At 36.4% G+C, this 16,045-nt stretch overlaps 1 protein-coding gene across 2 annotated transcripts in view; it reads left to right on the top strand.

Moving 5' to 3' along the window:
- The window catches only part of MED23 (mediator complex subunit 23), a 45,211-nt gene that overhangs the window by 10,223 nt on the left and 18,943 nt on the right, over nucleotides 1-16,045 (top strand). The window contains exons 10-17 of one of the 2 annotated variants that reach the window (XM_055433135.2): nucleotides 946-1,041; nucleotides 1,586-1,603; nucleotides 7,159-7,359; nucleotides 9,010-9,153; nucleotides 10,717-10,862; nucleotides 11,917-12,162; nucleotides 14,318-14,460; nucleotides 15,766-15,940. In XM_055433135.2, the coding sequence (XP_055289110.1) occupies nucleotides 946-1,041; nucleotides 1,586-1,603; nucleotides 7,159-7,359; nucleotides 9,010-9,153; nucleotides 10,717-10,862; nucleotides 11,917-12,162; nucleotides 14,318-14,460; nucleotides 15,766-15,940 (1,169 nt within the window). The remainder of the gene's footprint in view (nucleotides 1-945; nucleotides 1,042-1,585; nucleotides 1,604-7,158; nucleotides 7,360-9,009; nucleotides 9,154-10,716; nucleotides 10,863-11,916; nucleotides 12,163-14,317; nucleotides 14,461-15,765; nucleotides 15,941-16,045) is intronic. The other variant, XM_055433136.2, reaches the window with a different exon arrangement.

Here is a 16,045-nt window from a genome sequence, read left to right as displayed (position 1 = left end):
TAGAAATTTCTCAAGGAGAAAAATCCACATATATCCATAATATGAAATATGAGATATAGACTTAAAGCTATGATGAAACACATATGGCAGATTTATCTTACTATCTTGGAGTTTGGAGTGATGACAGAGCAGGTTATAGGGAGGGCCAAATAGTTTTCATGTAAATGTTTCACGTCAAAAATGATGTAGAGAGTGATTGGGAGACTTATCCCAAAGTGAAGGAGGGTAAAATAGTACAACTAAGGTGACAATTTACAGCTCTTGGGATATTAGTTAGCAAAACTTTGAGAGATGAAAAAGTGATAAACTAAATGGAATTTACAATCATAGCAGTAATAAAAACAGATAAACTTATTGTGTACTTCCTATGCCAGGCACAGTTTTAAGAACTTTACTTCATAACAACTTTTATTCTTAACTATCATCTTAATATTTCCACTATCCAGGTGATGAAACTGAGACACAGAGTGGGGTGTTAACTTTAGCAAACAGTATGGTCAGGATTTGAACTCAGATAATCTGATTCGGAATCTACACTATAAATCCCTCTGCTGTCAAGTCATTTGTCCTCCCGAATCTGGAAATGATGTTTATGTTTACACTTACAGAAGAATGGTTAGAAACTGCCTCCTTTCCTCTTTGATTAGATTTCTGGGCAGAAAATCCTTTCCTTACAGTGATGCTTAAGACTTTCACGTGACTGTGGCCAAAGCCATTCCTAAGGTTTTCTCTATGACTTCAACTCAGTTACATCATTTATCAAATGAAGGGTGGGAGCAGATTAATTGTAAACACTAAAATCCTTTGATTTTTTCCCACTAGATACTGCATACTGTGTGAAGGTAACAAGAGCCTTTAGAGGATTTTTTTTATCCCAATTTCAAATTTTTTGAATGAACATTAACTCTGATCTTGAAGCAATGATTTTCTTTATTTTCTTTAAAGGATCTGTTTGAACCACAGACTGCTTTGTTGAGATATGTTTTGGAGCAGCCTTATTCCAGGGATATGGTCTGCAATATGCTAGGTTTAAATAAGCAGGTACTGTACTGTGCTGGAAACCTAGTAAATTCTGCATAGAATCTGCACTATTCTTTTCTCTTTTCTTTGCTATAGCTAACTGAGCAAAACAGTTAAGAACTATTTGATGATTTTTTTTTTAATATATGGTTTATTAAGTAATGTATTGTTTCTGTCATTTATATATTGCTTTAAGAATATTTAAATTAAAAAGGAGATATTTTAAAAGTTGGTTTATTTTGCATTGCTTTTTTTTCTATAAGGCCAGTTTCAAGTATACCTTTTGCCAGAGAAACCTACACATGACTTAACCATAATTTTTGACTTTTCTTTTTGTTTGGGTGTCTATTTTTATAACCCTTGGTATCTTCAGTGTGGCCTCAATTGCTGTTTTTTTTTTTTTTTCTTTTTGGTGTATGTTTTTGGTGGTTTAACATGTGGGCGGGTTTGTGCTGACTCTGGGTTCCTTGAGGCTGGCCTCATAGTCACTGTTTTGTCTTTTCTTTTTTTCTTCCTTTATTTTTGTTCTGTCCTGTCTTGTCCTGCCCATCCTCCAATGCTCTAGACCTTGAACATTGCTCAGGTATGTTCACAACCTTACTGTTGTATTGTGACTAACGATACGCTGGCCGCTTTGTAGCCACTGATTCCATTTAGAGAATACATGTATGGTCGGGGCTTGAAATTGGCAGGACCATGCTGAGACCAAGGCCACTAAAATGAATTTCTTCTTGGGATATGAGAGTTGTTTTTGGTGGATTGTTTTTGGTTTTGGTTTTTGGTGTTTGTTTGTTTTGGGGTTTTTTTTTTAATATTCTTTTTTTTTTTTTATATCAAGAGACAACACCTGGCACTTGATAAAGCCTGTCACTTTTTGATGAGTTGTTTTTCCTTCCCACTCCATTTTACTGTTTTTCCTACTTTAGGGCTAAAGCTAGCCTGGTGGAATTTTCAGAGATGGAAAGATTTGTGGTGGCCTTTATCTTTCCAGATAATTAAACGATAAACAAAAAACAACATCAATAAAAAATACCTGCCTTGCTTTGCCTAAAAACAAATTAAAAGCAAAACAAAAAAAGAAAAAACAGTTTAACAGAGATACGTTACTTTTACAAGTTGGAGTGGTAAGCTTTACATGGGGAAGTTTTTTTTGGAAACGTGGAGATTGACTAAGAAATGTCACACTCTTAGGTGACCCCACACCTGCTTGACAAACACCCTTCTTTGTCAGTCTTTGCCGGAAGTGACCCCCTCCTGGAGTGAGCGCCTCTCAGTGGAAGCGCCCACCTGTGGCAGGAGGAACACGAAATGGCCAGACTTTACAAAACGAACTCTTATACATTCCCAAGTCTGTTCCAGGACTTTTCGCCTCTGAGATTTTAAGTAAAATAGTGATTCTGATTATTTTTGTTAAAGATTTTTGAGCCCAGCATATTAAACTAGACCAGCTTTGTATCTTAATAAGACGTTCTTGTCCGAGTCGTATAAAATAGCGTTGCTGTTTGCAATACTATAGTGAAGGTTGTGCCAATGCTTCCATTTATAAAGCCCTATTTTTCAGGACATAGAGCTTGGCCATAAAACTTGCTCAGTGTTGAAACTTTGCATGCCAAACCTCACCCTAGTAGCAGTATCTCTTTTATTATTTTAAGTTTTTTCTTCTGAAAAATTTACCAAGTCTCCTTGTTTGGACAAGCCTTTGTTCATGTGAAACTGAAACTGCTTCACACCACAGTATCTGACAGTTACCTCACATAACCTGTCCATGTAACATCTTAAACACCAAGTCATTCACTCTGATGAGCTTTCCCTTGAGTTAGAGGTAAGTATTCAGTTAACCTTGAAAGAATGCTTTCATGCTATGTCTTAAGCCTAATTTTTGCAATGAACTTTAAGGCATACTTGACTCAGTTTTTTTTTTTTTTGCAGTTTGGTGAATAAACATACCCATGGTCATTTGAGTCCCGCCCCCCAGATATCCTTAGCCAGCCTTAACTTTTTGCTTTTGGAGGGCAGTTCTTCTCAAACGAGAAATTGACGAAATTTAGAGAAGGATATTTCTGATTTGATCCTTCTAATAACAAGTTTCAACCTAAAAAAAGTTTATGACTAAGACATAAATCCGTAAAAAATAAAGTTTATAATGGAAATGCTGACAGAGCATTATTAATATTGATCCCACTATAGTGTAAACATTGTCACAAGTTCACAGTTCATCAGTAATTGTTTTGGTAGAAAACACTGTAGTGAGTGGATTTGTAAATGTAAGATATACGCTGAGTTGACATGTTATTTTTTCCACCGAGAAAGTAGGGTGGAAAATGAGAGCACACTGTATAAGAAGCATATGATTAAAAATTAACAATTTATCACATCTTTTAACGTTACAGAACTATATCCAGCACCATACTTTCTTATCCTTTCTCTAGCAATGCAATAATTTCCTTAAAGCTTTGAAACCTTTTAAGAGCTGTCCACATTGTATTTTCCAGTAGGAATTGGGCTATGGTACTTTATCCTAAAATCATTGCATTCAGAAGGTCATAAATAGCCCAGTTCTGTGACCAATAGGGTAGAGTGTTCACAGTGGAAGAATCCTGTTTTGTGTGTTTGCACAACAGTTTGTATTCCTTCCACTGAAAAAGAGCATTACAAAACAGATTCATTCCTCAAGCTCTTAGATGTGGTGGTGTATGAACTCTGACTATGCTGAGATAGTGAAGTACTAGATTGATCATTCAGTTTATCCTTAAAAGGCACCATTGAAAGTGGTATTAACTGGCAGGGGACTCCAGTTCTGGTTGGTAGAGAATATGATAAATGAAATACAAAGGGATTTTTCTTCCCAAGTTGTCCTGAATAAATACTGCCTTAAAATTAATTTCTATCTCTGAAATAATTGTTTTTAAAATTAACCAATGCCTACCTAAGTGCATGGGCTTCCCAGGTGGCACTAGTGTTAAAGAACCAACCCGCCAGCGCAGGAGACAAGAAACACAGGTTCGATCCTTGGGTTGGGAAGATTCCCTGGAAGAGGGCATGGCAACCCACTATAATATTCTTTACTGGAGAATCCCATGGACAGAGAGGCTACGTGGGCTACAGTCCATGGGGTCTCAAAGAGTCGGACACAACTGAAGCAACTTAGAATGCACACACCTAATTATAATATGTTAAAATTGTACCACATACGCAGTACCAAAACCATTACATGGAAATATCAGGGGCCACTTAATATAGGATATGGTTACTAAGACTGAAGGCATTATCATTTGCCATTTTAAATAGTGGTGGGAAAAAATCAAGGGCCTGGGTGGGGGTTAATATTCATGTTTCCATTAATGCCCTGTGCCTGATTTTCAGATTGAAAATCTAAGATAAGTTTCCAATACAGTTTGAACCATTATACAGAAATTAAAATGCTGAATTTAGATTCTTACTGCTATAAAGAGGCTTTAACTAAGCATGCATAAAACATACATATATGTATGATGTAAGCTAATTCAAGGAGAAGGCAATGGCAGGCCACTCCAGTACTATTGCCTGGAAAATCCCATGGATGGAGGAGCCTGGTAGGCTGCATTCCTTGGGGTCGCTGAGGGTCGGACATGACTGAGCGACTTCACTTTCACTTTTTACTTTCACACATTGGAAAAGGAAATGGCAACCCACTCCAGTGTTCTTGCCTGGAGAATCCCAGGGACGGGGGAGCCTGGTGGGCTTCCGTCTATGGGGTCACACAGAGTCGGACACGACTGAAGTGACTTAGCAGCAGCAGCAGCAAGCTAATTCAACTTGTATATCTCTATCTTGAAGACTTAAATTTATGAAAGCTTTCAGCAACTTGTGAATAGTCATAGACATAGCATCCATTGGCTACTAGTCTAGTGATTGATAATAAGCCTTTATTCACAAGTCATTAAACTGATTTACAGATTTGTTCCACTTTATAAAATAATTTATGTGGTGGAGAGTCTTAATTTTAATGTACTTAAATCTTTTAGCAGTTGAAAACTAAAACAAAACGTACTCTAAAGCAGCACAGCTCATTTTATAATCCATACTTCTCTCTCTTTCTCTTTTTTTGGTATTATTAAAATTGGCAAGTAAAAGAGGAACATAAGTTTAAGCACTCCCTAAGCTTGGTTTGAGAACTATCCTTGGATTTAACCAAAAACACCTGGGAAATACAGAGTTAATTTTGACAGATGTTCTTCTACCCTCAGACTAAGTAGCTGCATTTGGTACCCTAGATATACCTGACTGATTTAACTATTAACAGAAAATTTGGGGGTAATCTTGAGTCTTAATACATATTGAATGATTGTCAGTTTTGACTGTAAATTTCCTAGTTCTTACTTTTCCAAAATCTTAGTATTTTTGGTTTTCCTCTGAATCATGAACTCTTTGACCATAAATCACTACACTTCTAAAAATATGTAGGTTAAAATTCAGTTCTTTAAAACAAATACCTAGTACTAACATGGAAAACTCAAAAAAATGACCCAGGTGCTAAAAACCAACTTTGTTTAGTTTATTCTTTTTTCCTGAAGCAGATTGATGGAAGACTGTCACGGGTGAAGGAATAGATGACAAATTGGTTAGTTTCCAAACTCGAACCAAATTCCCATCACTGACGAAAAATTCCTACTGGAAATCCTGGCTTTACTTCTTTTCACAAATTTTTCTGACTCTTGTATACTTTGAATGATCTCACTCTAAATTTGTGTTGTCTGACACATTTCTTAGGTTGTTGGTGGTTGGCAGAACTAGTGAATTTCAAGCCCTGTACACAGTAGTTTTGCATGCTGATTTAAGAAATAGTTTGTAGTGTTGTCTGTTGCACTTTGCTCTGCTTCATAATGATAATTACATTTGGAGGAAAAGTACTGTAGTCCCAACTGGTGGTGTTAATATTGCTCTTCGTAAAACTGTAATGTGATTGAACTGTGATCATGGCATTGTGTTTTTGGAAAAATTATGAAACAACCATTGATGCTTACTGTTTTGGATAGATGTTTGTTTTATTTGCATGCTTTAAGGAAGTGCAGCTATATTGGAGCTTTACGAGTTTGGAGCTGGCAGAAAGCATGCAAAAGAGGGGATGCTATTCATTATGTTTTGTTTTTTTCCAAATTCGTCCCCATTTTGCATTTTTCCCCTAAATTTAAAGAAATCATATCCCTTTTTCATGGCAAAAGACTAATAATCACATCTAAAGTTTATAGGGAAAGCATCTATATTAGTATTGTATTCATTAGTAAGGCTTCCAACTGCCTGGCTATTAAGTCATATAACATATTTTATTAAAAATATGAAAATGGCTTAAAATATGGCTTAACATTTCTTTTGATAAAAGCTTTTGAATCACTTTAAAAAGCATAAACCTTTTTGCCTCTAGAAAGGGAAGTTGCATTTTCATTTTTAGTGTTTAAACTCAATTCTTTTTCTTGTTTTAGATTTTAAAATAGTCTAATTTAAAATTAAAGCTGCATAATGTTTGACTTCTAAGAGGGAAGAACATAGCTTTAACCTTGAAGTCTCTTTTTTTTTGTTTGTTTTAAATAGAGGAAGTTTCCATTTCAGTATCAAATAAGTACCACATGTTGAAAACAGACATTGAATATTTAGATATACCTCTGTATATAAAGCTAGTGTAAACCAGTGGTGACTACTTTTAAGTAAGTAGATCACACACTGCTTTGTTTGCTCCCTTGTCATAATATGTGATTCCTGGAAATCCAGGGTTTTCATTTTTTGAGTTAGATTACAGAATTAATACTGTTAATCACCATTTCATGTATCTTTAAAATGATCTTTGTTCAAGAAATAAATAACAGAATTTTCTACTGTGTAGTTCCCTCTGTCATTCTGGAACAATGATGTCTGTAGTAAAAGTCAAACGTTAATGGGAAACCTGTTTTAGGTGAGACCTGAAAACTAGTTTTTTATGAAACTCATCCTCTGTGATAATATAACATGATGCAGCTTTAATGGACTAAACCTAGCCTTAACTTTCTAAGTTCAACTTCATTCCATGCTTCTTGGCCTCTTTGTTACAATGAATACCCATTAACTGGTAACTTCTGAAACTAACTGGGAAGCTTTGGAATACTGTATTTAATCTCTGCCCCACAGCACAAGCAGCGCTGCCCTGTGCTGGAGGACCAGTTGGTGGATCTGGTGGTTTATGCCATGGAGCGATCTGAGACCGAGGAGAAGTTTGATGACGGGGGAACAAGCCAACTCCTCTGGCAGCATCTCTCGAGTCAGCTCATTTTCTTTGTGCTTTTCCAGTTTGCAAGTTTCCCACATATGGTCCTTTCTCTTCATCAGAAGGTAAGTACACACCCTTTCTCAGAGCCACTTCACCTGTTGATTAGTATATTTTAGACGGGTGTATCTAGTGAACAGAAGTTCCGAACTCTGATTTCTCTTTTGTTCAGTGCTCTTATGGTTTCTTCACTTTTCACTTTCTTGTCACTGTAAAAACTTGATTCGGTTATTTATTCCACATATTCACAGTGCCAGGACCAGGAGATACAAAATGAGAAGGCACTAATGTAGTACCCTCAAAGAGCTCCTTACTGGTGAGAAGATGTAGGTATAAACAGTTGGATTATAATAATAATGGAAGCATGTTTCCTTGCAATAGAAATGAAAGAGAAAACTCCCTGTTAAAGACACCCAAGAATGGCTTTATCAAGGGGGGCTTGAAACTATTACTTGAAAGACAAGTAGAAATTTACCAAGGGGAAAAAGAGGAAAGTGTTTCCATGGCCATAAAATGATCATTTAGAAAGAGGTAGAAATATATGAAAACATGAAAGAAAACTATAGAAAGGAAAGTGTTGGTGAGATGAGGAAAGCAGGAAAGTAAGACCAGACATGGAGACCCTTATATGCCCCTGTGTGTGTTCTAAGGATTTAAATTTACTTGGGGAAGTAAATGAGGAACGGAAAGACATCATCAGATACAAGCTGGAAAAATTATTGCTAAGCATCACATATGGGAAGACAGTGACGTAGAGATAAATGAAGCCAAAATCAGAGGCCAAGAAACTAGTAAGGGAGCTGTTGCACTGGTCTGGGTGAGAGAGGCTGAGGGCCTAAACCGGAAAAGAGGAGGAGCCAGAAACCAGGTAGGCTGGGAATAGGACTTGATGGCAATAGGTGACAGAGAGAGTAATAGGAACCTAGGATCAGTGAAAGAGGACAATGAATCCAAAACAGAGAACACGTGTGGAAGAGTAAGTGTGTGGGAAGGGCTGGTTTTAGGTATAAGGCTTTATACACATTGAGTGGGAATAAAATAAGTGTTATGTCTGTAACATCTTGATAGCCTGCATTATCTTGGGGACATTTTTCATAAGAGTTGTTAAAATCCTTTTAACCACCACTTCCTTACCACCTTTGTCACCACCACTGATTTCTCTTCCAATCTATAGGGAACCAGGAAAAGTATTTTTGATAACCAGTCCTTGAAGAGTTAAAAATAAACCTTTTTGTTATAACAATAACAAACTCTGGTATTTTTTTAAATTTATCTATTTTATCCAATTAGGAGGATAATTGCTTTGCATTGTTATGTTGGCTTCTGCCACATATCAACATGAAGCAGCCATAAGTACACACGTGTCCCCTTCCTCTTAAACCTCCCTCCCACCTCCCACCCCAGACTCCTTGTGTTTTGATGCAGTATTTTTAGTAATATTCCCATATTAAACTTGATTCTCGTGCACACATACTCGACTGAATTATGTCTAAAACATTTCATTTTTGATATGCATAGTTGTTTTGGAGATAAGGGAGAAGCAATATTAATTTTAAAAGCTTTGCTGGGTGTGCCTTGAGTAGAGACAAAGTAATCAGTAAATGCCCAAGTTAGATTCTAACTTTCTAAGAACAAGATTTCTCTCTCTCTTTTCTTTAAACTTTATATATCTGTTTCTTTGACTGTGTAGCTATGCATTTAAATATCTTTTACAGTTGGCAGGGCGAGGACTGATTAAAGGCAGAGATCATCTTATGTGGGTTCTCTTGCAATTCATTTCTGGAAGTATTCAGAAAAATGCACTAGCTGATTTTCTCCCTGTCATGAAGCTTTTCGACCTTCTGTACCCGGAAAAAGAAGTAAGTTTGGCTAGTGTGATTAGAATTACGTCTGGTTTATGTTTAAGAATGTTAGTGTAATTTTGTGAAAAGAGCACTGGACTTGAAAACTGGAAACATGGTTCTTTCCCCAGTTTTTGTAATAGCTGTAATCATGGGATGGACATTCAGTCTTTCTTGACATTAGTTCATTTCTATGTAAAATGAAGAAATTTAACTAGATTGTTTCTGAAGTTTATCTTTAATCACAGTCAAATCACAGTTGAACATCTAGTATAGCAAGCTCTTTCTCTATATTTTAAAAAGGTTTACAATTTTTTAAGAGCGTGAAACTGTTTTAATCTATACACATTTAAGGACCAAATAACATCAGTATCTGTTAATTTTTTTTTTTTTTGGTTGTTTGCTAATTGAGTATGTCACACTAGTAAAGTCACTCAGTCGTGTCTGATTCTTTGTGACCCCATGGACTGTAACCTATGAGGTTCCTCCATCCATGGAATTTTCCAGGCAAGAGTACTGGAGGGGGTTGCCATTTCCTTCTCCAGTGTGACACTGCTGCTGCTGCTGCTAAGTCGCTTCAGTCGTGACCGACTCTGTGCGACCCCATAGACGGCAGCCCACCAGGCTCCCCCGTCCCTGGAATTCTCCAGGCAAGAACACTGGAGTGGGTTGCCAGTTCCTTCTCCAGTGCATGAAAGTGAAAAGTGAGAGTGAAGTCGCTCAGTCATGTCCAACTCTTAGCGACCCCATGGACTGCAGCCTACCAGGCTCCTCCATCCATGGGATTTTCCAGGCAAGAGTACTGGAGCGGGGTGCCATTGCCTTCTCCCCAATGTCACCCTAAGTGCTTATTATATAAGGTGTTTGAAATATGGTATGTATTAATGATTGCCATGTTTTAGGAACATTTTATTATGGAAATTTTTAAATGCACCAAAAATGTAGAGTAAATTAAAAAAAGAAACTCTCATGTACCCATCATCAAGAAGTATTCTTATTTCATCTTTCCTCCTCAGCTTGTTTTTCCTTCTCATGTACCCATCACCAAGAAATATTCTTATTTCATCTTTCTTCCTCATCTTGTTTTTCCTAATGCTGGATAATTTTAAAGCAGATTCCAGACATCTATGTCATTTCACCCGTCAATGTACAGTATGTCTGATGCTGCTCATTTAGATTGCTTATCTCTTACATGTTGTTGAAAAGCATACATGTGACTCTTAGACATTCTCTATTCATGTTTATCACACTCAGTAAAATAATGATGTGATTTTTCATATGTTGTGTTTAAATTTTAAAGAATAAAAATTTAATGATTATGAATGCTCTGTGACAGTAGGAGAAGCTTGACTAAGCACCTGTGAATTTCTGTTATTTTCTTGGAAAGTAAAAGCAATCCTTTAGTAGTTTCACTGTTTGATAGCTGTTAGATCTTCTGATTTGTATTATTGAACAAAGGACAACTAGAACTAAATTAATACAGGATATTTTAAAAAGAAGTGTAGCAGAAATGGATTACTGTAATATATATAATTAGTTCACTCTACTCTTTCTTATAATATGCAAATTGTTCTTTTTTAGTTTATCCCAGTTCCTGACATTAACAAACCCCAGTCAACTCATGCCTTTGCCATGACCTGCATTTGGATTCACCTCAACAGAAAAGCCCAAAATGACAACTCCAAACTACAGATTCCAATACCTCACTCCCTAAAGCTTCACCATGAGTAAGTTGTTTGTAGCTTGACAGTTCATTTTTTTTAACTTAACAGTGGGTTGAAGGCTAATGATAATTGTCTCGGTATTTATGAAATACAAAAATCTTCCAACATCCACTGGAGGTAAGGATAAATATTTAATGTGTACATTATAACTAAGAGAACCTGATCAATACCTGCAGCTGAAAGCAATTAGAAGATCAACCAGTCCTGTTTATATGTATGGGGATATATATATATGTATATATATATTTTTTTAATTTTCAGGTCTATTTTTGCTTTTATGTATTTTACTTTAGTTAAAATACTTAGTTTCCAAAAATATGTAGAAATGTTTCAGAATATCTTAGATTTGAGCCTGATTGAGATATCACTCACTCTCTGGGCCGCCAGGATTGACTGAACTGATCTGGCTGGCATGCTCCCTTACATCATTTCCAAAGCTCTGATTACCCAAAAACGATACACTTTTTAGATAGGACTGGGCTTCCATCGAGGATGTTAATTCCCACCTAGACCTTCTGAAAAAGATCTCTTCATAGGCGACTTTAGGGTAGTCAGATTTCACATTTCATTTAACTTTCATTGTGTGATACCCTGTAACCATTTTTCCTTAGTGACATCTGCAATGAAGGTGTTTGAATGTGCTTAAGCAAGTAGATAATAGATAGAAGCCTAGTTCATGAATCTGTGACTTATTTCTTCATTATCTGAATCTTAGTGCAGTATATGTACTACCTATTAAATAACCATTCATTATTCACTTTTAACTGCTAACATTCTTTCTGAAATGCTTCTTAAAGCTTTTGTGTGTCAGCACTCATTTGGCAGAAACTATGATATCTATAGGAATAAAGATAGTATATTTGTTCAGTCGCTAAGTCACATCCAACTCTTTGTGACCACATAGACGACAGCCCGCCAGGCTTCCCTGTCCTTTACCACCTCCCAGAGCTTGCTCAAACTCTTGCGTGAAATTAAAATTTTATGAAAAAAAAATTGCAGATTGCCTTTCTGGAATTTATTTTCATTTTTTTGTATTTAATGGAACTTGAAATTTTAGGTTCCTGCAGCAGAGTCTTAGAAATAAGAGTTTACAAATGAATGACTATAAGATCGCCCTGCTGTGTAATGCATACTCTACAAATTCAGAATGTTTTACGTTACCTATGGGAGCTCTGGTGGAAACTATTTATGGAAATGGAATTATGAGGATACCACTTCCTGGAACGAGCTGTTTGGCTTCAGGATCTATTACACCCTTACCAATGAACCTCCTGGATTCACTGACGGTTCATGCCAAAATGAGGTATATTCTTTTTATTTTTTGGTTTTATGTCAGGGAATTGATATCAACGTAGTAAAGACTTGATTTCACGATTATGTGTGTATATTTTATGGTCAGATATTTTTAAAAACCTTTAGATTTATCCTATAACAAAAATGGTATTGTTTATTATGGGAATTCTAGAATATACATATAAGCCCGAAGAAAATGAAAATAATTGCTGTAATCCCTCCTTGAAAAATAAGCATTGTAAAATTTCATTTATATATATGTATTCTGAGTCCTTTTTCTTTGTGTATATATATATGAATTTATAGGGTTTTTTTTTTTTTTTTTTCAAAATGTGCTCTTAACTACAGTACTATTTATAGCCACCTTTTTCTCATTGTTGTTGTTCAGTTGCTAAGTTGTATCCAACTCTATTAAATACCTGTTTATTTTCATTTTTTAATTAAATTTCTTCTTAGGGCTAGTGCTCTTCAGAACCATCTGTTTTAATTGCTACATAGAGGTCTTTTTTTAGGTCTATATATGATCCTTCAGTCAATTGCATATTGTTGGATACTGAAATTATTTTCAGTGTCTTAGTGTTATAAAAATGGCTATGAGGATTATTTTTTTGGCTGTCTTTGCACCTATCCATAATTCCATTTTTATTAAATAATTTGCTGGAAGTAGAATTACTGCATCCAGGGATGCAAAACCTGTAATACCTTTCTTGTAATGACTATATATAGGAGTGCTTTTAGAATTGACATTTATGGTTTCTAAAAGACAGAAAGGCCCCATATGTACCCACAGGAGCTAAGCTGATTATGTGAGTGGTGCCTGGTGGTGCATGCAGGCAAGTCAGGTAACAGTGTGCCAGGAATCTTGTGTATAGAGAGGGATTGTGAATGTCTGGAGTGTGTGGGGCTCAACTCACAGTACTGCCACTTGGGCTAATTTCTGTTATGTTAAACTGCATACTAATGTAGTTAGTTCTTCTGAATGTTTTTTGAAAAGGGCTAGAAATCCAGATTTTTATTTCTGGACTTTCAACCATTAAATATTGACTCAAGTTTCAAACACTGCATAGGTCAAAGAGAATTTGTGTGTGGGCCTCCGGGTCGGGAGAGCATTGGTTCTAGAAAAGCCACTCTTTTTTTCAGACAGTAAATGTTGTGCTAGAATCATACATGCACTTTACTGGCGTATGTGATGGAGTTGAGTATAGCCCTGTTAATACCTTATATTAACAGGTAGTCCTGTTAATTAATATTTGGATTTTGCAGCTATTTGTTAAGTGGTTCTGTAACAAAAATTAATTTCTTAAATGGTTTTAGTTACCTATTTGGAAAAGAAAAACAGTCTAAAACCATTCAAGCATATTATTTTTTTAAAAAGACTTATTTATTCTTTAATCGAAGGATAATTGCTTTACAGAATTTTGTTGTTTTCTTTCAAATAGCAACATGAATCAGCCATTGGTATACATATGTCACCTCCGTCTTGAACCTCCCTCCCATTTCCCTCCCTATCCTGTGCCTCTAGGTTGGTACAGAGTCCCTGTTTGAATTCCCCGAGTCATACAGCGAATTCTCATTGGCTGTATCTTTTGCATATGGTGATGTAAGTTTCCGTGCCACTCTCTCCGTCCATCTCACTCTCTCCTTCCCCTGCCCTGTGTCCATAAGTCTGTCCTCTGCATCTCTTTCTCCACTGCTGCCCTGCCAGTAAATTCATCGGTCCCATCTCTCTAGATTCCATGTATATATACACTACGATATTTATCTTTCTCTTTCTGACTTACTTCACTCTGCATAATAGGTTCTAGGTTCATCCACCTCATTAGAACTGACCCAAATGTGTTCCTTTTATGGATGAGTAATATTCCATTGTATATATGTATCACAGCTTCTTTATTCCATTCTTATGAGTTGTACCCAAATTTTGCTGTTTTGTGAACAGAGAGACCCCGTTGCAGGTTGAAAGCAACATGGAGACCAGAATCAGTCTCAGGTTATACAGTGCATCACTACCATATGTCCTGCATAACCTCAATGACAAAAACAAAGCTGACTCATTTTAGCTGAAAGTTCAAATTTATACCAAGCTCCCTATAAGTGGTATAATCCCTGTATTTATGTTAAAAATCTGGATTTTTATTTTGTTTTATGTTGTTGTTTCTCCTCAGCCTTATCCACAGCATTGCTACCAGAGTGATAAAACTTGCTCACGCAAAGTCCAGTGTGGCCTTGGCTCCAGCCCTAGTGGAAACTTACAGCCGTTTATTGGTCTATATGGAAATAGAATCTTTGGGCATCAAAGGATTTATCAGTAAGACAGGATTTTCTGGTGTTTTATACCTTTTTCTTCATTCAGCATACACTTTTCTAGTTTCTAGGAATATAGATGTGTGCAGAAGTCACTCTCATTGTAGAGATCCCCTCAAGGAAAACAGACAAAAAGTATATGTAATTGAAATATAAAATAAATAAATCTTACAGAGAAAAATAGAGCAAACAAGAGGGATAAGACCTTCACAGAGGGTCAAGGGAATGGGATGCATTTTTTAAAAATTGTGGTTAAACAGTGGGGGTCGGGGGTGGGGCATGCAGTTGAACTAGGTGCTTGGGATGCAGTAAACAGGACACGACAGACCTGTCTGTAATCAAAAAGCACATGGTCCCATTTGGCTGGCTTGCTGGTTTGCCCTGGGACAGCAGTAAGCTCCAAGTCTGACTGGCAGTACGGAAGGCATGTTCCTGCACTGCGTTACAATTCAGTGCAATTCAATGTAATACAATTCAATTGCATTACAATTCAATTCCTACATTACAATGTCTGTTAGTTATTATGAAGTTCTAAATAATAAACACTTTCTAATATGAAAGTGTCTTTCTGATTTGTGGTAATTCTAATTTTTTATCAATGCAGTATCATTTTAACCATGGTTACTCTTCTTTCCAGATAACTGAAAGTCAAATTAAGCTTTCTTAGCAGAAAGGATGGGGTATGATATAATTTGTATATTAAAAAATGATCCTCATGCTTTGAAAGGTTGGGAACATTAACTTTATTAAAATAATGTAAACGATAACTAAATAAAAATAAATTAAGACATGAGGAAGTCTAGAGTAATTTTCCGCACTTCCTGGCTCTTTACTTTCACAGATGAACTTGACTATCATTTTTCAAATTCCAAAGAAAAATGCACACTTGGTGTTGCAATAAGAATCTGAGTTTTCTTCCTTACAAGGTGAAAGTGAAAGTCGCTCAGTTGTGTCCAACTCTTTGCGACCCCATGGACTGTATACAGTCCATGGAATTCTCCAGGCCAGAAGTGGGTAACCGTTCCCTCCTCCAGGGGATCTTCCCTTCTTCAGAGGTTCGAGCCTAGGTCTCCTGCATTGCAGGTGGATTCTTTACCAGCTGAGCCACCAGGGAAGTCCTCTTCCTTATAATTAAAGTACAAATTATGGAGAAAATTGGGGAAATGTATGTGTGTATCTATGTGTTGGCATGTGTGTATGTTCATGATCAAAATCTTTGCATAGATTTTACTCAATGTGGTTTTTCTTTAAGTATCTTTTCGTTCATAGCTTTTACTGATTGGTGTCTTAAATTTTCTTCTTTTTCAAGGTCAGCTTCTGCCAACTGTTTTTAAGTCTCATGCCTGGGGTATCTTGCACACTCTTCTTGAGATGTTCAGCTACCGGATGCACCACATTCAGCCCCATTACAGAGTTCAGCTCCTAAGTCATCTTCATACTTTGGCTGCAGTTGCACAAACAAACCAGAACCAGCTCCATCTCTGGTGAGCTCACTGGAGACTGTCTTTCCTTGGATTTGTTAGAAAATTTGTTCGAGATGGTGAACTTAATCCATTACCTTATAATATTCACTGTCATTAAATTCCTCT

This window comes from Moschus berezovskii, chromosome 10 (genome assembly GCF_049115385.1).
Source record: "Moschus berezovskii isolate FMDL1 chromosome 10, NW_MosBer_1.0, whole genome shotgun sequence".
NCBI lineage: Eukaryota > Metazoa > Chordata > Mammalia > Artiodactyla > Moschidae > Moschus > Moschus berezovskii.
Note: the sequence above shows the minus strand (reverse complement) of the source record. Positions and strands in the feature narration are given on the sequence as shown.